This window comes from Triticum aestivum, chromosome 3A, assembly GCF_018294505.1.
Source record: "Triticum aestivum cultivar Chinese Spring chromosome 3A, IWGSC CS RefSeq v2.1, whole genome shotgun sequence".
Taxonomy (NCBI): Eukaryota; Viridiplantae; Streptophyta; class Magnoliopsida; order Poales; family Poaceae; genus Triticum; species Triticum aestivum.
Window position 1 is genome coordinate 122,445,745 of NC_057800.1, and position 22,018 is coordinate 122,467,762.

At 44.5% G+C, this 22,018-nt stretch overlaps 2 protein-coding genes and 1 long non-coding RNA gene across 17 annotated transcripts; 2 read left to right on the plus strand and 1 right to left on the minus strand.

Annotated features, from left to right (window-relative positions):
- The first annotated feature begins 459 nt into the window (after positions 1-459).
- LOC123058102 (flavonoid O-methyltransferase-like protein Os11g0303600) lies at positions 460-1,942 on the plus strand. The gene is made up of 2 exons (XM_044480924.1): positions 460-1,300; positions 1,389-1,942. The coding sequence occupies exons 1-2, from the start codon at positions 491-493 to the stop codon at positions 1,677-1,679; spliced, it is 1,101 nt and encodes a 366-aa protein (XP_044336859.1). The 5' UTR covers positions 460-490; the 3' UTR covers positions 1,680-1,942.
- A 2,374-nt stretch (positions 1,943-4,316) lies between these two features.
- LOC123060611 (uncharacterized) lies at positions 4,317-7,068 on the minus strand. Its single transcript, XM_044483391.1, has 5 exons — positions 6,959-7,068; positions 6,738-6,838; positions 5,909-6,421; positions 5,603-5,828; positions 4,317-5,504 (listed from the first exon to the last, which is right to left on the minus strand). The coding sequence occupies exons 3-5, from the start codon at positions 6,419-6,421 to the stop codon at positions 4,543-4,545; spliced, it is 1,701 nt and encodes a 566-aa protein (XP_044339326.1). The 5' UTR covers positions 6,738-6,838; positions 6,959-7,068; the 3' UTR covers positions 4,317-4,542.
- Positions 7,069-12,010: 4,942 nt separating this feature from the next.
- LOC123060612 (uncharacterized) lies at positions 12,011-18,143 on the plus strand. Of its 15 annotated transcripts, none has more exons than XR_006428063.1 (5): positions 12,011-13,781; positions 13,888-13,931; positions 14,212-15,835; positions 15,951-17,394; positions 17,742-18,143. It is a non-coding gene; the product is annotated as an uncharacterized lncRNA (long non-coding RNA). The 15 variants fall into 15 exon arrangements; XR_006428061.1 differs by having other exon boundaries at positions 12,011-12,791; positions 12,925-13,018; positions 13,265-15,835; XR_006428062.1 differs by having other exon boundaries at positions 12,011-12,697; positions 12,925-13,018; positions 13,265-15,835.
- The last annotated feature ends 3,875 nt before the right edge of the window (positions 18,144-22,018 follow it).

Genomic DNA, 22,018 nt, shown 5'->3' on the forward strand with positions numbered 1-22,018 from the left:
CAACTAGTCAAAATGGATGCGCCCAATAGAGGATCTGGTGGTATCTTTTACTGTTTCTTGTGCAAATCAAAGTGGCCCGTGATTCTTAACTATTTTGTGTGGGTAACTAACACTTTAAAGAGCGGCCATGGGCCTAAGGCCTCGACGGCTCGACCACGTTACCCACCGACCACAATGGGTAGCACCCAAAAAAAAGGGATTTCCAAAAAAAAAAAACCACCACAATGGGTGGCTCACAGAGTTACAGTGCTGTATTTCTCAAATGTTGTCACTCTCTGTCCACGTGGCATAGCAGCTAGTGGAACGATGCATGGTGACAGGTGGCACACTAGGCAGTGGTGCACTGCATGCTTCGCCCTGGGGACCTCGAGCCTCCTGATTCATGTGAGCGTGTGCAGTGGACCCTATATATCAGGCCATGCTTCATCACAGAAGGATGTACCTAACCTTGCAACAAAGTTCAGTTGAAAACCACCACTAGTCTGTGCCCATGGCGACCTTCTCCAACGAGGAGCTTCTGCAGGCGCACACCGAGCTCTGGGACCTCACCTTCGGCTACCTCAAATCCATGGCGCTCGAGTGCGCCATCAAGCTCGGCCTCCCAAACGCCATCCACCGCCGCGGCGGCGACGCCACGCTGCCGGACTTGCTCGACGCAGTTTCCGTCCCGGAGAGCAAGAAGGCGCACCTGCCTCGCCTCATGAGGTTTCTCGGCGCGTTCGGCATCTTCACCGCCGACGCACCCGCTGCAGGGGAGCGCGCGAATGGGGAGGAGGCGGGCGCCGTCTACGGCCTCACGCCGGTGTCCCGCCTCCTCGTGGACGACTCCGGCGCCAACGGGTCGTGCGGGAGCCTCTCGCCGTTCGTGCTCTCCCAGACGACCAAGTACCACGTGAAGGCGGCCATGCACCTGCCGGAGTGGTTCACGAGCGACGACGGCGCGGCCGCGGCGGAGATGCCGTTCCGGACGGCGCACGGCGCAGACCTGTGGGGCGTCATGGACCGCGACCCCAAGATGAACCAGGTCTTCAACGCCGGCATGGGGTCCGACACCCAGCTCGCGATGGACTTCGTCATCGGCAACTACGGCGACGTGTTCGACGGGGTGACCTCGCTGGTCGACGTCGGCGGCGGGACAGGCTCCGCGGCGAGGGCCATAGCCAAGGCCTTCCCGCACGTCAAGTGCTCCGTGCTCGACCTCCCCAACGTGGTCAATTCCGTCCCGCCCGACGGCGTGGTCGAGTACATCTCAGGCGACATGATGAGCTCCATTCCGGCGACCGATGCGGTCTTCCTCAAGGTACGATATATAGTTGCCATGAATGCAGATCTTGTTTTGGGGTGAACGATTGCTCTATGCCAACGTAATTTAAACGTTCATATTGCAGTACATCATGCATGACTGGAACGACGAGGACTGCGTGAAGATCCTGAAGCAGTGCAAGAAGGCGATCCCCGAATCAGGCGGGAAAGTGATAATCGTGGACATAGTGGTGGGATCTCCTTTGAAAGCCATGCTGGAAGCCCAGGTCTCGTTTGATCTGCTGATGATGGTGATCACGGGAGGCAAGGAGCGCGACGAGCATGAGTGGCGCAAGATTTTCATGGACGCGGGGTTCAGCCATCACAAGACAAGACCTGTTTTGGGATTTATGGCCATCACCGAGCTGTATGCTTAGCCCTGCATGCCTGATTGCAGCAGATATCTGCTGTAACGTGTGTGTAAGCGTTGGTCCTGCGATGTTCGTCGTGGTTGTGCAGCCCCAAAGTGTCTTTCTGCAGCAACGATTTGTTCCTACGCCTTTAAAGGCTCCCATATTTGTATGATCTGTTGCTAGGGTATATGCACTTAATAAACTAGATGACACCCCGCCCGTTGCTGCGGGAATTGTAGCAATTAAAAAATTGGAAATTGGACAAATGAAAAGATAATTTGAATATACTTGTTAACTGTGTTGTCTCTCGGCTAAATTAAACCCATTTCATGACACCGAGCAATACACAATACAAATATTTTCCATTTTGCTTTAAGAAATATCAACATTACTACTCTTTCAATTGTCCAGTGACTAAATATAGTGAGCATGAAATCATCTGTTCATCCAAAACATCTCACAAAAGGAGCAAATAAAAATAGAACAAATCAAATAGGCATCGATGATTGCCTTGGGAGGTGATAATGCTTCTTAGTCACCTACATTATACTCACTTCTTATCTTCAGTCGATGACCATAGCACAGTGTTGGCAATTGAAAACTGGAAAGGAAACAACGTGTGAGAAGAGGTGCATGATGTCAAGAACATAGGCATACCAATTCTGGTTGTGACATTATTACAGCCAAGTAATTAAACCTGTACTACATTTAGTGAAGGAAATATTAGACAACAATTAGCAAGAAATTAACAATATTAGAGAAATTTGCAAGAAAGGTCAGTTTCAACAGGAAATAAAATAGTGAGGCAATCTAACAGTTCAGTGGACAGAGAGTTAGCCCTCCATCTCAACTTGAAACTTTAATGCAATATTGGCAGGAAATTGTCCCGATAGTAACTGAAAAGGGAATGAGAATTAATACAATACATGAAAATAGAATGACATTAAAATATAAAGAATATATGTATCCTGATGCTAACAGAACGTAGAAGATTAAAAGAGAACACATCACCTCTGCTTATGATAAGAGAAGGACCTCAAACGCTACACAGAAGGCATAGTAGAGCAAAGAACAAAGCATGTTAGTTAATGTTTGGGATTACCTGCCTGAGTTCGGCTGGCAACAAACTCGAACAGTGTCCAGGATTGCAAAGTATTGCGTCACCAGTCCACTGCAGTGCCTCCAATGGGTGGCTGCATCAAGGACGACGACAATCCGATCTGCTTAAAATTGATGTCCACATTCTACTATTATGGGCTCGATTAGCCTTACAGACTTGAAATAAGGTGTTATGGAGATCTGCAGTTATGCCGCACACATACATGTTCAGAAGATTTTTAAGGTCTGGGATGTAGGAACTCGTGGTTGGAGCATGGCATGTTATAATACTGCCAGAATAAAACAACGTACCTGAAAATGAACTGGACTACTCTGATCCTCTGGTCCTACAAAACAATCATAATAGTTCAAACTGAATACAGATAAAATTTGTACTAATCAAACATGAGAGAGAGATATGCAGGTCTGTAGTTGAGCAAATATCAGAACATCCAACCAAGCTGACTCGGGACTGAGAGGGAGGAGAGTCCCAACCTCTTATCCACGTGACATTCAAGGAGGACGGCGCCCGGCGGCAGCACATCTAGTTCAATGGGTGTCCGGTTCGACGCCTGGGCGCGGGATTTGGGCAGCAGAGCCGACGGTGGTGGCAAAATAGGGATTCAGGTTGGCAGCAACACAGAAATCCGGCAGCCACGAACTTCTTACCCAACCATGGCATGCGTTTCGATCTCATGGCGTGAGTGGAACCGATGAGCCCGGAAGAGAGGTTAATAACAGAGGAGATCAACCGTGTGGTGGAGAAAATAACTTGGAGGATACCAAAGGGTGTCGTGGAGACCATTATTTCTTAGGGAAAAAAGCTGAAATATCATATATGTAATCTAGGAAAAAAAGATTAATTTGCTTATGTGGTGGTTTGCTGAGTTGGATAGGCTGTTGCTCCCTGAAGTTTCACCTTCCGCCACAAGACATGAAGAGACAGCTAAACATTTGGGCTTCTTTTTGTTTTAGACGATCGGGCTTCGGTGCACAGTATATAAGACTGTAATCCGGTTTTTTTTGCATGGAGGATATGGCGGGCCAAAGAATGAATGTCTCATGGCTGTATGCGGACGCATTGCTATGATGAAGAATTGATGACATGGCCAAGTGCTGATGTGGACAGCTTGCATGTCTAGATAAATAAGGTAGTGGGGGTAAACTTCTTAGGTATATAGGATGAGCTATTCTTTGGATCTATATTACTCCTATATTAGAGGTTGGTTTTGCTCAATGTTGATGGTCTCGTGTACACACTACACGATGCGGACATGTATGGAAATATACTTTGGCCACTAAACCCACCAGTTCGTGGCTGTCAAGCTGAAGATAGTTTTCATGCTCTGGTATCCTGCACTAAACCAGGAGCTTTACAGCATGTGGTTCGCAGGTTTGGGAAAGCTTCCATAGGAAGACCGCAAAGATAATTCAGGCGTATATACGTAAACAAACACTAACGAGAATTTATCTGACTCGTGCATTGAAAATTCAGTTCACAGCATCACTATCTGTCCTATATGCTGAAATTCAGATCAACCAATAGGGGGTATACATCGAGGATAATTTGCAACGAGCATCAGGTCCTATCCGGAGTCTGACTACCATGCACATGAAATGTTTACAAGGTCAGTATCAGCCCTAGTTCTGTTGCAGCACAACAAACATAGAGATAGCATAGCCTGTCACAGAACACACATGGACACAGCACCGCCATACCGCATAGTGGTTGTCTATATTTGGCAACAAAAAGCAGTGTTACCACATAGTTCAAATATAAAACTAGGTTTTACTCAGAAAGGTGGTTCTCAATATATCTAGCTACCCATGTCATTTTGTTGGACATGCTAAGTTGATTGAATGCTCTAGCAATTGCAGGATTCTCAACTAGATGAGCATAGTAATGGGTAAGATGCGCCTCTTCAAATCCAGGGAGATCCATCAAGTTACCCCAAAGATCTTCAGGGACATCTGTATCTACACATTCAGATTTCTCTATAGCTTCGGCAAGGTTATCAAGGCTGGTCATCAAATGCATCAGCTCGTCATCATTGTTTACCTTGGCCCTTTTCGATGCTTTACTGCTAGAGGAATCACCATTCTTCCCCCATTCGGGAATAGGAAAAGGCAGTGTAAACTCTTCAACACTAGCACCAAAAGTGTCATTTCCTCCATTGGCAATTTCATTCTCGGTCACATCTACAGCAAGAAGCTCATCCACACTCTTAGTGTATACATCAGAAGCCATACCATCACCAAAGATTGTGGCCATCTCGTGATAGTAAGCTGGAGTGTTCAAGAAGTCGGCATCATTGCGGTGATAGTTTTGATGGTCTTCCCACATTTTGTCAGCAAGGGCTTGTCTGAACTCAACCATGTGCCTATGGTCATGGGCTTGCTCTCTCTGAGGACTAGGGAGTTTTGGTTTCCAATTAATCTCCGGTATAATGAAACAATCAGTGCCTTGGGAAAGAACCCAGTTGTGGAGGATGACGCAAGCTATCACAACATCCACTTGAGTAGCGGAGGGAAAGAATGGATTTGCATCATCAAGAACTTTAAATCTTCGCTTGAGTGATGCGAATGCACGTTCTACAGGTACTCGTAGAGATGAGTGCCTAAGATTGAACAATTCCCTTGCATCTCGCACATGATTGTTCCCCCACTCAGTCAAGTGATATCTCATGCCGTGGAAAGGTGGCAAAAATCCAGGTTTGGCTCCATATCCGGCATCCACTAGGTAGAATTTACCTGTCATGTCAGGAATACACATGAGCACCTAAGGTAGTATTGTGTAATAAGTAGTATTAACTCTATGTGGAGATATCATGATAGAACAAATTTATTACCTTGAGGAGCACATAAGCCGTTCTCACACTCTATTGCATCCACTAAAACAGCATTATCGTGTGCAGATCCCTCCCAACGAGCCAGCACATGTGTGAAACGAAGGTCAAAATCAATTGCTGCCATCACATTTTGGCTTGCAACTAACTTCTTACCACGGAAGGCAGTCTCCACGTTCTTACAGGAAGAAGCCTGTATCTGTGTACAATCAATGGCTCCAATACAATCCTACATGATCAGAACCGCCCAAAAAATTTAGTAAGCAGACAGTTTCTACGCTAAAAATATATTGCTGTGCATGGTCATACCTTGAAGTATGGGTCCCATCTTGGGTCACCAGCAATTCTGGTTGGGGTCTCCAATGATGGTGGCCTAATAAACTCATCCCTTAGCTGAACTATAGCATGGAGGACTAGTCCAAAATAACGACTAACCGGTTCACCTGACCTATTAAAAATAGCACTTACAACCCTATTCCGAAGGTTGTGTCCTACTGTGATCAAGAACATGGCGACTTGCTCCTCAATACATATATGAACAGTATCACGGAGCAAAGAGCGTTCCCTCAGAACTTGACACAGCCCGAAGAAAGAAGCCCTCGTGAGCCTTAGCGTTGTCTGGCAAGTTATATCATCCTTGTAAATCTGGTTATTTAGAAAGGCAATCCTTTTCTTGTCCCTTGTCTCGATTGGGCCATAGGAAATACTCTCTTTCTTTCTCTGTAATCTCGGCCGGACATACAGCATGACCATACATGAAGCCACGGATCCAGCGGCCTTTATAAGCATCAACCTTCTTCTCCTGAACCTCTCCTTGTCCATCTACAATGCATTTTTGACAAATGTAAAAAACATGCTATGAATTGTAAAGAACAGTAAAAATACAGAAGAATGTACTAAATGCTAACAGTAACTTAAGCTTTGCCACCTACAGTCCATACAGGAGAGGTTGGTTTCAGGTTCGAAAGAACAGGAGGTGTATGCTTACAACTAAAATAGACTAGCAGCACTTGACAGTTCATGGTTCAATGCAGAAATGTTGTGAACAATATGAAGGTATACATACATATTATCATCATACTCACAAATCCAAGTCATTATCCATCGATGTAGGAAAAGAAGAATTTGGACTACATACCTCGGGCTGGAGCAACTGGTGCAAACTCTAGGCGAGGGAGAGTGGATTCGGGGGAGAAGCAAGGGGCAGACGCCAGCCCCTGGTCGCTAGTCGCCTGCGGCCTGCGGGTGCGGGAGGGGGTTAGGGGCGGCGGCCTCCCTTGTCGTGTGGGAGAAGGATGGGCGCACGCTAATGCGCGAGGGGGAGGGCTAGAGGGGGAGCGACCGGTGGGAGCTGAGCACCTCGCCGCTGGCCGCCGTCCGCTGGGCTCCGGTCGCTGGGGGGCGGAGGTGGTTCGGGCCTTCAGGGAGGGCTCAGGGCCGGCGCGTGCGGGGGACTGGGGGCCGGTCGTAGTTCCGGTTCGATCGTCTTCGCCCGAGTCGCATAGTGATAGTGGTCCCGCATCTCCCTGGAGTTTTTTTTTATAAAATGCATCATAAGTCCTACAACTATGTGAGGTGTGTCAATCTAGTCCTAAAACTTTAAAAGTGCAGAATTAGGTCCCGAATATTTTCAAGGCGTACAACCCAGATCCCAAACTTGCTGCGGCTGCATTGACTGGCAGACGGGCGTCTGGACCGTTGCCACCTGGACCCAGGGCGTGTGGCGGAAGATTTCCCGCCGTTGGCGGTTGAGATCTTTTGCAATTGACCGCATTTATGTAGTTGCCTTCTCTAGCCACAGTCATTTCTCCACTCAGATCCCTATCTCTCATCAGTTCATCTTATCTGCTACTGCCACCTCCGTGCCATGTCTGGAAACTCGTTCGCGAGCTCGTCGGCGGCGAGACGCAGTAGGAACCAGTTGGCGCAAGCTCCGCCTCTAGTCCTTCCACCTCCGCCACGAACAGGCTATCCAGTGCCGCTCCCATTGGTGCACTGCCCGCACTGCAAGTGGAGGACCACCATTTGCCTCGTCTCCAAATTAGAGGCGAACCCAGGTCGCATTTTCTACAAGTGTCCAAATCATCGGGTAAGAAAAATCTCTCACTTGTTCTATCTAATTTGGTTTCCATCTATTTTCCTAATTTTTTCTTCTATGAGCAAAAAGGGCCTCAGGGATGCGAGTTTTACCATTGGCAGGATGGTCCAAATAATTATGTTGAGTATTTGGTATCTATTGGAATTTTTGTTCATGCTTCGGGTGCAGTCATAAGAGGAGTACAAGCAGGGGAGGTGCAACCTATAGAGTCAGTACAGATGCAGCAGAGGCAGCAAGTCAATGGTGTCACTGAACTTGTGAAAAGGATGGATGAGCTGTTGTTGCTGTGTAAAATCATAGTGTTTGTGTTCGTGCCGATGTTAGTAGTGATGGTTGTATGTGCAATGAAATGATATCACACACTTGGTCAGTAGTGTTTCACGGTCAAGTATGTAATGAAATGATGTAGCAAAGATGGTGTAGCACATTGCCATGTTTGTATTTCAATTTCAGTTCAATTACTAGGCAATGATCTAGCACACTGGACAAATGACAAAATAAATAGATGATGTTGCAACTTAACACACACACACACACAACACACACACACATATATATAGGGTCGCGCTATTCGTCACCCTGGGTGAGGAATAATTATTCTTCATCCCCCTCTATTTTACCATCAATGCACCGTAATTTTACATTCTGTAAGTTTTGTCTTATTTCCGATGCAAAAAGGGTTCGTAAGAAAATATATAATCGCCATAAAAAATATTTTATGTTATGTAAATTACAAATGTAAAAACATAGTTTAAAATACACATAAACTGTAATTTTTTTTGTCTTATGACTTATATTTTTATTTTCTTATGTCAAATTTTACATAGTGAATCAATAGAAATGTAACTATTTAAATTTCAAACGTAATTTAATTATGAGATGATCGTAAGATTACCTCGGGTGAGAAATGTAACAATATATATATATATATATATATATATATATATATATATATATATATATATATATATATACACACACACACTTAGGGTGCAGAATAAGTTATTCTTCACCCGAGATAACTTACGATAATTTCATAATTAAATTACGTTTGAAATTCAAATAGTTACATTTTTATTGATTCACTATGTAAATTTGGCATAAGAAAATAAAAATATAGATCATAAGACAAGAAAATTTGCAGTGTATGTGTATTTTACACTATATTTTTATGTTTGTAATTTTACATAATAGAAAATATTTTTTATAATGATTATAAATTTTCTTACAGTCTCTTTTTACGTCGGAAATAAGACAAAACTTACGGAACGTAAAATTACGATGCATTGATGGTAAAATAGACGGGGGTGAAGAATAACTATTCCTTACCTAAGTTTACGAATAGTCAATCCCTAAGTTTACAATATTAGCAGAATAACTATTCTGCACACCACTTCGGCACTGCACGCTCAACAGAAGCGCACTGCATCATTTTGACGACGAGCACTGCAATAGAGACTAGTGAACTTCTCGTCGGAAAAAACTGCACACGTTATTTTTTCGGTACTGTTTTCGCTCTAACTTTTTTAACCGTTTATCGGAATGAGGCGTGTAATATATCATTGAAAAGCTATGGATTAGGCGCAACTTCGACATGTTAAACACTTTTCGAGATTCCACACGGTTTAAGAGCAATTTTGAAAATAGTGCGGCGGATGACGAGCGGCAGCGAGCATTTTTCGTGTTTTTTTCTAAACTGCTTGTTGGAATGAAGCAAATGATACGCCGTTGGATAAATATCGTCGAGGCGCATCTTTTTCATATATAAATCTTTCTCTAATTCATTACGGTTTAAGAGCAGTTTCAAATTTACTAAATCACGGAACTCTGTTTGTTCAATTTTTTTGAAATTTTCGGTACTGTTTTTGCTCTAGTTTTCTAACCGTTTGTCGAAACGAGACATATGATACGCTGTTGGAAAGCTACGGACAAGGTGCAACTTTCATATGTTGAAATAGTTTTGAGATTCCTTACGGATTTTAGTTAATTTTGAAAATCGTGCGGCTGACTTCGAGAGGCAGCGGCTGTTTTTTCGCGAAATTTTTACGAACGGCTGGTCAGAATAATTGAAATCATACGCTGTTGGAAAGATATCAACGAGACACAACTTTTTCATGTAGAACACTCTCTATAATTCTTTACGGTTTAAGAGGAATTTCAAATTTACCGAAATGCGGACACTCTGTTTTTCGCGACACCTAAATCAACGTGGGTACTTCATCCGACTGAAAACCGCACTGCATCGGACGAAAAGCCGCGCTGCATTGGACGGGTAAGAGAATTGCATAGTTTCTTTTATTCAAACGTAATTTTTTCAAGGACGAGAAAATAGAGTGCACTTCACATCAGGTGTAAATAAACCACAACACTATCAAGAAGTGAACCGCATTACTTTTGTTACTTCCGTAACATTTTTTGCACTTACGGGATGAACAACATCACACACCCGACCGCACTGTTTCAGTTAGAAAACCGCACTGCATCAAATGGTCAAGTGAATGACATTACTATTTTTTGTCGTTTCTCTACCATTTTTCATTTAACACATTTTTGCACTGCATCAAATGGTCAAGTGAACGGCATTACTTTTTTTGTCGTTTCTCTACCATTTTTCATTTAACATATCTTTGCACTTCATTTCCTGCTTTATTTTTTCTGTTTGGAGTTTTTGTATTTCCACATTGGCAAGTTGTACACGTGCGAAGAAGCGAACCGCGTGGTCGAGAGAAATGAGCCGCAATACAATTCTAAATGAACTTCTTTGGTAAACAATTTTTAAACGAGTCCGTATAACTTTTCTCAGGGTTCAGTTTACTAAATCAAACGTTGGAGCGGCTCTCATCACACAAAATATAATTAACTGAACCCTGAGAAAATAATTAGTGAACCACATTTGCACTTACTTTTTCATCCCAAAGAAAGTGTACTCCACACAATTTTCCTTTTAACCGCAACCATCAACTGGCCGAACTGCACCAGGTAAACTACATGGGCCAGCTGGAGAACCTCCTGCCAACACCAAGCAAACTGCAGCAACGAACCTCCTGCCGCGTGCATCCATACTGCAGCGTCGCACGGCTGAAACTGAAGTGCGTGCCAATCGTCCTCTCAAGTGCTTGCGTACTGCATTGACGCCCAACTAACCTGCAACGATAGCAAGCTGCACTGCTCGCCGTCAGTGGATAGCAACAATGAAAAATTGGACCTGGGCATGAATGCCATCACCGAAATTGCACACAAATGCAAGAACATCAGACAAATTGCACCTGGGAGAATATTTCTCCACCATCCTCCTCCCGATGTTGCTGGAAGCGTGAGAGGAGATGGCTACCCCCCGCCGCCTGAGTGCACTGCACACATGCCCGTCGGAGGACAGTGGCGCCCACCCAACCGAGCTGTAGTGCGACTCACCTGAGCACTACATGCGTAGCACCACCGGACTGCACGCGGGGGGCACCAAACTGCAGGCCAAAAAAAACTGCCGACGCCCATGGATGAGCTGCTAGAGAGGCTCGCGGTGCACTGCTCCAGGGCACGCGGTGCACTTCTCGAGGATGACGGTGGGGCTAGGCCGGCCGGCGCGACGGCGGAGGTAGAAGGAGGCCGGGGAGGGAAGGGTGAGTCGCGGAGGTTGGGCGGCGGCTCGGGGGGAGGAGGTTGGGTGGCGGCGCGAGGGAAGCAGGCTGGGCAGCGACGTGGGGGGCCGTCATGGCCTGGCTCTGGCAGCGGGGCATCGCGGGGGCCCGCCCTGGCCTGGATCCGACGCCGGGACGTCACGGGGGCCCGTCGAGGCCTGGATCCGGCGCCGGTTCATGCTGGGGAGCGGTCGGAGGGGTGGCTCGCCGGCGATGGGAGGAAGGCCACCGGCAGGGTGGGCGGGTGGGCGGGGTGGTTGGGCGGCGCGCCGGCCGTGGGAGGTAGGTGGAGGAGGAAGGTGGTAGGCGCGGTGGCGCCCGGCTGGGTAGGAGGAAGCGGGCGACGGGGGAGGATGGAGGTGGTTCTGCGCGAGGGAGGGGGGGGGGAAGTGGAGAGAAGTGAGGAAGTGGGAGGAGAGGAAGAGTGGGTGGGGTGGGCCGGTGACGTGGGGTGTTATCAGAATAAGAAACTGATGTGCAGAATAAGTCTTAAGTGGGTGTTATCATAATAGATACACCCTATATATATCTCTACTCCTAATTACCCAGTTGGTAGTCTCGCTTCCAGGTTTTTTATAGTCCCACCTCCCACGGTTTTTTTTGGTACCTCCTCCCACCTCTTCCTAAAACATCAAAACCGAAAAAACCTCCTCCTAAAGCCCGAACCCGCACCTATCCACATGCGACCCTCAATAGACGTACGAAGATTAACCTGCGACAAAAAAAACCTACGACGGTTAACCAGTGACGAGTCCTGTTCTCCCTACCTTCGTGGCCGCCCTACGCCTCCCTTCGCTGCCCTCCATCCTCGCCGCCCTCCATCCTGGTCGAGGCAGTCGCCCCGCTTCACTCGTCGTCCTCCATCCGCGTCGACCACCGCCCCCCGCCTTCCCCTACCTCTCGCTCAGCCACCTCCACCACCCCCACCCTTCTCCCCAATGTCGGATCCGCTTGCAGATCGTCAAGTTAGGTGGCGGAGCTCCACGTCAATGAAGCTGCTCCCGGATCTGCGGTTGCGCGGCTGTGGCGGAAGGGGCTCGAGGTGGCCGCCGTCGCCGCGGAAGACCAATCCCCCACCTTGTCCAGAATCGCTTCCTCCGCCATGTTCCACCGAGGAAGGTAAGAGCCCTGCACACGATCCCGACGACATCAGGGTCTTCACATCGCCTCCACCTCCTCGGCGCCCTCACGTCGCCGTCCTTCCTCCACCCCGATCTCCTCCGAGCCCTGCCGCCTCCGAGCTCAGGACCTAGCCGACGCCGACCTCTCCTCGGCGTCCCCACGCCGCCATCCTCTCCTCCACGATCTCCTAGAGCCCTGCCGCTGCTATCACGTCCGACCTCACAACTCACCAACCTTTCTCAGGTTTGGACCATTCCTTCACCATTTTTTCAGATCTGCGCTCAAATTATTCTATTGGCTGAACACCAAGTCCGGAGGAGGAGAACGCCTGTGTCAGGTTTCAGCTATCTCCCGAGATCAGTAGCATACTACTAGCATATATGATCTGGTTCTGAACTCACAGGGAGCACCCGTATGATCTGGTTCTGAACTCACAGGAAACAGCCTAAATTTGTTACTTTGTAATGCAGTGAAAATACATGCATTCGGCGTTCAGGACTAAACAGGAAAGAACCTGAACCCCAAGGTGGCACTCAGTTTTCTGTGTTTCAGTCGCAGTGCAAGGTCAGCATCCTCTTTTGTTTGGCGGTAATAATCAGTAACATCTTAATGCGCATTCTATTGTTTTTTAAAGATAATATGGATGCAGCTCAATTCCAATCTGACACTTGTTAAGATTTTCACACGTTAATTTATGCCAAGATAGCAGACATGAAGTTAATGTATGCTCAAGTTAATGTGGATGAGAGTGGCTGAATGCACCATCAATGGATGTGAATTTCTCACTGTTACTGGTTTTTATTTGTTCAGTTGCAGGCACTCTACATGGACGAGAATTTATCACTATCACTGGTTTTGTTTCTTCAGTAAAAAGCATTGTCTACTACCTATCGAGTTGAAACTGATGAAGTTGTTTATGTAGTTATTAGCCCTATAAATAGCAATGCGTGTGTTGCATCTGATGTGCATGAGTTCAACCTAGCAAGCTCCTGGGAGAAGAAAAACAGAGCCACAACAGCCCTGACGAAGATCTCCATCTGTGGTCCGAGGACCAACCATGACGTCGAGCTGCTACAGCTTGGAGTCAGGAGTCGTGTTCGCACCCCGGCGTGTCCCAGTATGTGCTTTGGAAGAGATGCGTCAATCTCAGAAGACCCTGATGCGTCCACATTATTTGCTTCAGAAATAGATAGCAGCTCTCCGATGTAGTAAGGAGAAAGCAAGAATGACAGAGCATCCTCGTGTCAAACTGAACACACCCTGACACTTCTCCATTATTTAATTCAGAAACAGGGAGAAACAACTGCTATCTCTGAATATATTTAAGGTTGTTTCTCTTATCTCTATTCTGATGTACATGCATCTTCCCTTGCTATCTTCCATACATATATGTGCTAGAACCCATGCCTTTTTTTCCTGTAAATGTGCGACAGATATGTGCAGCAAAGTAGTCTTCATGTGAGAGGAAGCAAAGAAGGTATGAGGCTATGCAATAATGCTCCATGTTAGTTGGAAGTCCAATCTCGGCTTGAGTACCGCTCTTTAAGCAAAATTACTAGCAACATATCTTATCCTAGATGATTCTTGCTTAAACAACTTTAGAAGCACAACTATCAGTATGTGCACTTAATAAAATGCAATTCTGAGTGCAGATGCTGAAAATATTTTGGAAATTATACATTATTCAATCTCCCAGTTTGTGATTTGCTTTTTGTTTATGAAAAGGTGTGACGAAATCTTTTGTTTATGTTTTCCAGAAATGTACAAACGAGTGGCATGTGTCATCTATAGCATGTCTCCTTTGTGTGAAATGTACATGCAACTCTTGACAGCTACTAACATGAAGTTGCACTCAGACTCTCGCATGGACTAAAGAGTTATTGTCGGTATGTACCACTGTTTAATTTTTACAGTCCATAGGTTTATTTATATGGCCAGTATTGATCTCAAGGACAACATACTGTAATTTCCTCTATTACTTGTCAATATTTCTGTAACTACAGTCACTCACATTCAAAATTTTATTTAGAGGAACTACAACATGTATTTTACTGACTTGGACATTGAACTAAGGAATACAAAAGGTTCAAGGCATATGCGGATAATTGAAGTTTTATATTTGTGGACAAGGGAGACCTGCCTAAATTAGAAGGTAGAGTAGGAATCAGTGGGTTCCTGCTGACAGTGGTTGCAAGCACATAGGGATAGGAAATGAAGATGAGATCAAATCTCCTCATTCCATCTCATCTCGGTTCCTGGCGAATGGGGTTCGGGTTGAGTTGTTCGTTTGATCGACCACAATTTTTGGGTGCTTATGAAATATGCAACGCATGTACTGCGAAGCGAGATATTTAATTTGATTTTCTTGGGTAAACCATACTCTTGACATTCCAAAATCTCTACTATTAAAGGTGTAATTTGATTGTTTAACTTCATACTTTGACCATAAATCTCTGAAAAATATTTAATTGACTGTTAAAAGTCGTAATCATAAGAAAGTGAGTTTGTGGTTGTTGAATGAAATATTTTTTCCTATGTATGGTTGCCTGCACCTGCACCTGTTCGATCTCCTCTATTTCAGATCCTATCTCAGACCGAGTTATTTAGTGCCAAATTCGTCAAAAATTAGTACTGAATTATTAGCAGTTAGTACTGGTCTATTGAGTGTTGAATACACCATTCTTAAGCTTGTCATTGTAAACCTATTGCAAAACTTGCTTATTTATTGTCAATTCCATCCTCTTTTGAAACAAAGATTCTGAATGTTCAAAATTTATGTCATATATGTTGTATTCTTGGTCCATTTGTTTTACAAAATATTAAAAAATGGTCGCCGGCCACATCGGCGTAAGAAGAGCAGGCAACTCACGAGATTCGTCCAAGAGGGGAAGAGAGAGGGAGGAGGAGGATACGTCCGTCCGCGCGGGTGCTACTGGTTAATCTTATGTCAAAACTGCTCTTACCTGACGAGAAAACTAAGATGTGCAGCTGCATGGTGTTTATCTTATGTCCAAACTGTTTTCAGTTAGCTTCTAAGAATATGGTATAATACATTAGAATATATTATATTGTGCATGCATCCAACTCGGAAGGACTCATGAATTCTGCTGAAAAAACACTCATTCTAAATAACCTTCCCATGGAACTGCTTGATCTGTATGCAATGTGTCGTCTCTGATTCTACAGCAATTGAGTTTGTGCTGGGATCGCACAAATGGCCTGCTGCTCGGTGTTCAGTGTGCTGTTTGATGAGTACTTGCGGTGCTTGTAGGCCCAGGCACCCAGCGGAGCAAGTGCCGGTCCCGGGTGCCCTACTAAATCATGTTTTCTTAGCTCTACTGATTAGCGTCGGTGAACTAAGATTAATCTGGATGTGTGCAAGTAAGATATGCATTTTTTAGCAAGAGGAATTGTAGTTATTAAATCATTTTGTAGTATCTGAACCGGAAAATGTTCTTGTCATCCGAGGAAGATAACATTCTTTCTCAAAGTGCAGGGTTTCCTTTGTTTCTGCTTGGTCACTAAACTGCACGCCAATGTGGCCTTTGTATACTCAATTGAAGAATGGATGTTTCCCCTTTACTGTGCATCATGCTACGACTACAAGGCAACTCAAATTTAGTTTCAGTTTTCTTCAGTGCGGATCAGTAAGCTGTTTATCTTACTTTCACTTTTAAATTGTTTGCTCTATCACTACACGCATGTGTTCCTATCTACGTCATTTCTCTTAATTCTAAGATGTTATGAATAGGTTATGAGAGTGGATTTCTACTCTCAGGTGTACTACACCCGAGTTTGCAAACAATTGGGAAAACGCAATCAAACAAAGTTGAAAAACTCTGAAAATTTGAGACATCAGACTTTATCAAATATTCGAGCTTCTTGCAAAATTTCAGCCAAAAATAACATCTGAGGAGTTCTCGCCAAAAAACAAAATCAATGTTCAAAGTTTTGTGCACTGTTTGAGCAGTGATTTTGTTTTTTATGGTGAGAGCTCCTCGGATGTTATTTTTTGCTCAAATTTTGCAAGAAGCTCAAACAATTGAATATTATTTTTGTCTCAAAATTTCAGATTTTTTGGATTTGTTTTATCACGTTTTTCAGTTTTTTTGAAATTGGGTGTACTACACTCGAGAGTTGTCACACCTTTCTATATGTCTCGTGGTTTTGTGTCTTATGCCTTGGAAGCTTTTTCACAATGCACACATGCAAAGTCCTTTCATTTTCCTCCTGCACACCATCTCTCTCTGTATCCTCAGTCGCGTACTATAACATTTGACAACAAGTATGTGTTGTGTTGGTCTCAATGGGCTGGCACAGTACTGCAGACTATGGCTAAAGGCTATGTTTACAAACATAAATTAATGATTCAAAGAAGAGGAGCAGATGGTGATACGATATTTACCTCAAGGTTGATCAATCAGTGAACCGAGGGACTTATTATTCGGTGAGGCCAGCGGGCTATTCCATTTCCTGCGTTTCCTCTTCAGTATGTTGACTCCAATCTCCAGAGTCCTGGATGCTTCTTTCTTAGTCCATTTAAATGGGTAATTGTGTTTACCAGTTGGTACACGTTTTTCTTTCAATATGCTTTTTTTGTTCTTCAAATTGATTTGTTGATGGTACAAGGGAATCATTGAAAAAATGTCTTCTCATCAAGGATTGGACTGTGTTCTCATTATAGAACATAATTTATTATGTGAGGCATTTGCCATTGCAACATCTTGCCTAGGGTATATTTTTTCCCACTAAACTGAACTGCCTCGCAAACAAATTATATGTAATACCCCCCTTCTCCATAAATAAATAACATCTGCTCCGGCAGTAGGTCATGCTTGGCAGAATTGCCTCCTCCCGGTCTTCAGCACTTCTGCAGGAATTGAGCGCCAGTGTGGTCGGGCCACATAGAACACCAACAAGCGACAACAACACACCACTCCGTAAGTTATTTTGGCTCATGTTTCGCTAAATTTGAAAGCGCCTGCACGTGTATATAATTATATATACTTGTCCTTGTGGGAAGTCAAGTTACTATTCTTCGTAGCATTAAACACAATGAATTTTACAAGAATATTGATAGAGGGATTCTATAAATTTATTTACGACTTTAAGATTATGTTTACTCTATAGTTTATGGTTCAATTTGTACCTTGCAAACTGGCAAGTAAAATATCACTTATTTAATTAACAGAGTGCTGTTAAAATGTGGTTGATTACCTTTTAAATGTTTTACATGATTCAGCGATATATGAGTATACCTCCATGTCTACTTGATACTTTTATACAGAATATGCAACCAGAGTTTGGGCAATGATCAAAACATGGCTTGGTTTATATGATGTTCATCCTACGGATTGGGGAGGCATGGTTTCCGTCAAGGAGTGGTGGTGCAGCAACACTTGCGGGAGGTCGCAATCTCGAAGGCCGCTTCTTTCCCTTATTCTTATCTCTTGGGAAATCTGGAATGAGCGAAATGCTCGGGTGTTCTTCAACAATGCGACTCCGGTCGTTGTGCTTGTGACACACATCAAAGTGGAGGCATCATCGGGTTGCCTTGCCGGGTGAAATATTTGTGTAATATAATGCCACAAGAGTGATTCTTAAAATCTTCTTCTTATTCAATGAAAATGACAAGCCTTTTGACTTGTTTCAAACAAAATATAAACCCGAATGGATTGAAATGTTTAATATGTGCATACCATTTCTAGATTGAGAGATCTATTTACTGATGGCTGGTTTTTAAAGATGTCTTATGAAGTTGTGAAATTCTACGAGAAAAGGCTTGTGAGTGGAATTAATGAGTATGGTGCTTGTGAAGTTTCCTCCATAGCTCTTTTGCAATCAATCATTCATTATTATTATGGTTAAATGGTCGTCCAAATCCGAAATACACCACATATTTTAGGTTGCATATATTTGTGTGTTACAATCTATTTCTTTCATATTTTTCAGTTGTTCCATTGTATGCATGCACATTGGAAGGCAGAAAGTAATGTTGGCTGGTCGCCAGAGAAGTAAAAAGGCTAACATCTTGAGTTGTATGGAGCATGGTTGTTTTCTTGAAGTTTCTGATGGACTGTATACCATTGACAGAGATGAATTGACTGAGAGGATTCGTTCATTCCATGAGAACAGGAGGGACATTTCCGTGCGGCCTTTCCCGCTTCCCCCACTCTCCGCCACCGCATGCTCCGGTGCATCTTCCCCGTCCGTCCTTCGCCGCCATGCTGCCCCCCGTCACCGTCGAGGTCGCGCACGCTCCTTCCCCTCGGGCGGATCTCGACACCGGCCATGTTGGCCCCGCCATCGCCCAAGGTAACGTCGCGCCTGCCCGCAAGCGGTAGGGCAACGTGGTCGTGGAGGGCGGGAATCCGGCAGCCCCCGCCGCGAAGGCCCGCGCTTCGGGCGCCAACGCTGCTGCGCGATCTCGGCTGACGGCGGAGAAGGTCGCCAAGGCCGCCGGCGGCAAGAGGAAGAGGATTCCGGCTACAAAGAAGCCGCCTCCTTCATCTGCTCACTCCGCCTCGGAAAGAGGTGCCCCGGTGACGCCGCTATTAGAAACTATCCAGACGTTGGCAACATTGTTTGATAGTTGGCCTGGGATGGACAACATCTCATCGTGCAACATGGTAAGTAACGTATTTTGCCTATTGTTATCATGGTTTATTGTTGTTTCTAATAGCTCCACGTGTAGATTTATCTTCCCTATGCATCCATTGACCGATACATCTTGTACGTCATCGACAAAGAGGCACGTCGTCTATATATATTATGGACCCTATTCAAACATCACTATCGTCAGTTGTTAAAAATTTGAGGCATGCACTGAAATTAAAAAGTTTTGCAAGGGATTTCAAAGAAGCACTCGAAATAAAGCTGCCTGGTTGGAATTCTGATATATCTAAATGGCAACGTTTATTTCCGTTTGGTATTCCAACGAGTATAGACGGGTAATGAATTCATAATAAAAACATTTATTTTTGTTATCACTATCTTTATATTATTAATTTAAAAAATCAGGAATGTGTCTGGCTATTTTGTTTTTCATTTTATGCTCTGGTGGAACGGTAAAGAATTGGCCAAGCCGGTTTGAGCGGTGAGTATTGTCTGTTGCATGTTCTAAGACTTTCGGCATGAAATTTTCATACTAACTACATATATTGTTTGTGCAGGATGGGTATGAGTTGAGGAATCAGTTTTTATTATACTTGCTAAAACATCGTGGGAATGAAGCTAAAGGAAACTTTCCTGATATTGTAAAAGAATTTCTTAAACACATCATCTAGATATTGATAGTTTTGTAATAGATGTTAAGGTCGAACATCGCTCAGTTTGTTACATGGACATGTCATTATTTTTTCTTTTTGTTATCACTTTACATTGCAAAAACGGAGGAAGTAATTAAATAATTGTCTTTGTGTTATATTGTTTGTACGTGTTATATTTAACATGTAACTCGTGCAAACTATTTCAAGAGCCCGTGGCAACGCACGGGCATTCTCTAAGTTGGTTGTATTATTAACCATGCTCTAAGAAGTCGTCATGTCATCTACAGCTAACCTCTTAGCCGGCATGTACAATAGTAAATTTTAGACATGTACTATACCCGCGATATTTAGCATGAATTATCTTTATGTGACTTCAACAAACTATTTCAGAAGCCCGTGGCAACGCACGGGCACTCTACTAGTATATATATATATATAGGAAAATGGGTTGGTACTCCTAGAAGTACATACTCCCATGCCACGTGTGCCCCTTTTCTTGGCCGCCCAAGTAGCTGCTTAAACCTGTTTATTTTTTTATTTTTTAATTAATAAAGAAAAGAAATAGCAAGTCGGATGCGAAGACCGCGTTGGTTTAGAAGTTTGTTGTGCGATCCATGTTTTTAGGGATTCTAGATAGCTGTCCACCGGAATACAAATCTTAGAAGGGCACCTTCATAGAAAATATTCACTCACGGCGGCTCCTAGCATGTAAACACCTCGCCGACGTATCACAACGGCGACAACGGCGGTTGCACGACAACATTTAACGATGACGATGAGATGGGCGTCTTAGGCCGAGAACCTTCGACATGTAAGACCAGATTCATGGGAAGCTCGCCTTCTTCTGTTGGATTCCAGTTGACCGTCATCTATCCTTGGAGTCGTCTTCCACGCCGTTAGTTTACAGGGGTGAGAGCCATGCATCAGTACAAGGATCCATGTTCTTTCCAATTGATGTTGAAGCCTCAACTCCAAGGGCCAGCAGTATGCGGTACGTTCTTCTCTAGGAAACAACAGATCTGTCTTGTTCTGAACATACCAATGATATATGATGGGCAAGGTGTAATTTTTTTCATGTCTTATACGGATGTTGTCCTGGTGGCCGACGGCAATAGCACTCGGATAACTGCGGTGATTGAATCCTTCCCGTCGGCGACATACGTATATGCATCCCCATTCAGGCGTTCAAGAGAGGCGCTAGAAACTACTCACATCAGCATGGCATCACAATCCCCACCATTAATTCAGCTAATCCTGCGCTCCCACCGAGTCACCTACATCATGAGTTGCTTCTCACAAACTGTTCAGATGGACAAACTTGTCTTTTTTGTATATGTACTCTCCTTGTAAATTAACATTCTCATAGCTCTGAATATACTCATTTTTAGATGCTCCTTCGTAACAAATATACTAATTATACTCGGCTCTGAATATACTAATTTTATGTCAAACATACTCATGGTATATTGTTCAAAAAATAATAATTATACCTGATTTACTTTCTAGCTTTTTTATCAGATAAGTAGAAAAGTGAGACAGAGCATGGCATTTCTTAATATATTTTGTTGCTATTCTAGCCAAGATGCTGGCACTTCGACTGGGTCCCCACATGGACAACTTGGTCTCCAATGCCCAGAGCGCGTTTATTAAAAAGCGAAGTATACACGACAACTACATGTACGTCCGCAACCTCGCTCGGCGTCTGAACAAAAGCAAGACACCCTCCTTGCTTTTCAAGCTGGATATCCGCAAGGCTTTTGATTCCGTACGATGGGACTACATCTTCCATCTCTTGCAGCGGAGAGGTTTCCCGAGCATCTTCAGGGATTGGATTGCTGCGCTCCTGAGCACGTCCTCCTCTCGTGTCCTTCTGAACGGTGTGGTGGGTCCCCCTTTTTTGCACGGTCAGGGCTTTCGTCAAGGCGACCCGCTTTCACCCCTTTTGTTCGTCATTGCCATCGACCCGCTCCAACAGGTTCTCGACTTGGCCACCAGGCACGGGCTGCTTCACAAGATTAGAGGTCGCGGGTCTACCTTTCGGACCTCGCTCTATGCCGATGATGCAGCAATTTTCATCAAGCCTATTAAGAAGGATGTGGACAACCTTGCTTCCATTCTGAAAGGTTTTGGGGAGGTCACGGGCCTCTGTACAAATGTCTCCAAAAGCTCAGTTGCCCCCATTCGTTGCCGAAACCTTAACCTTGACGCCATTCTTCATGGGCTCCCCGCTAAGAGAGCTTCCTTCCCGCTAAAATACCTGGGGCTGCCCTTGTTGGTGTGGCAGCTCAAACGTGCC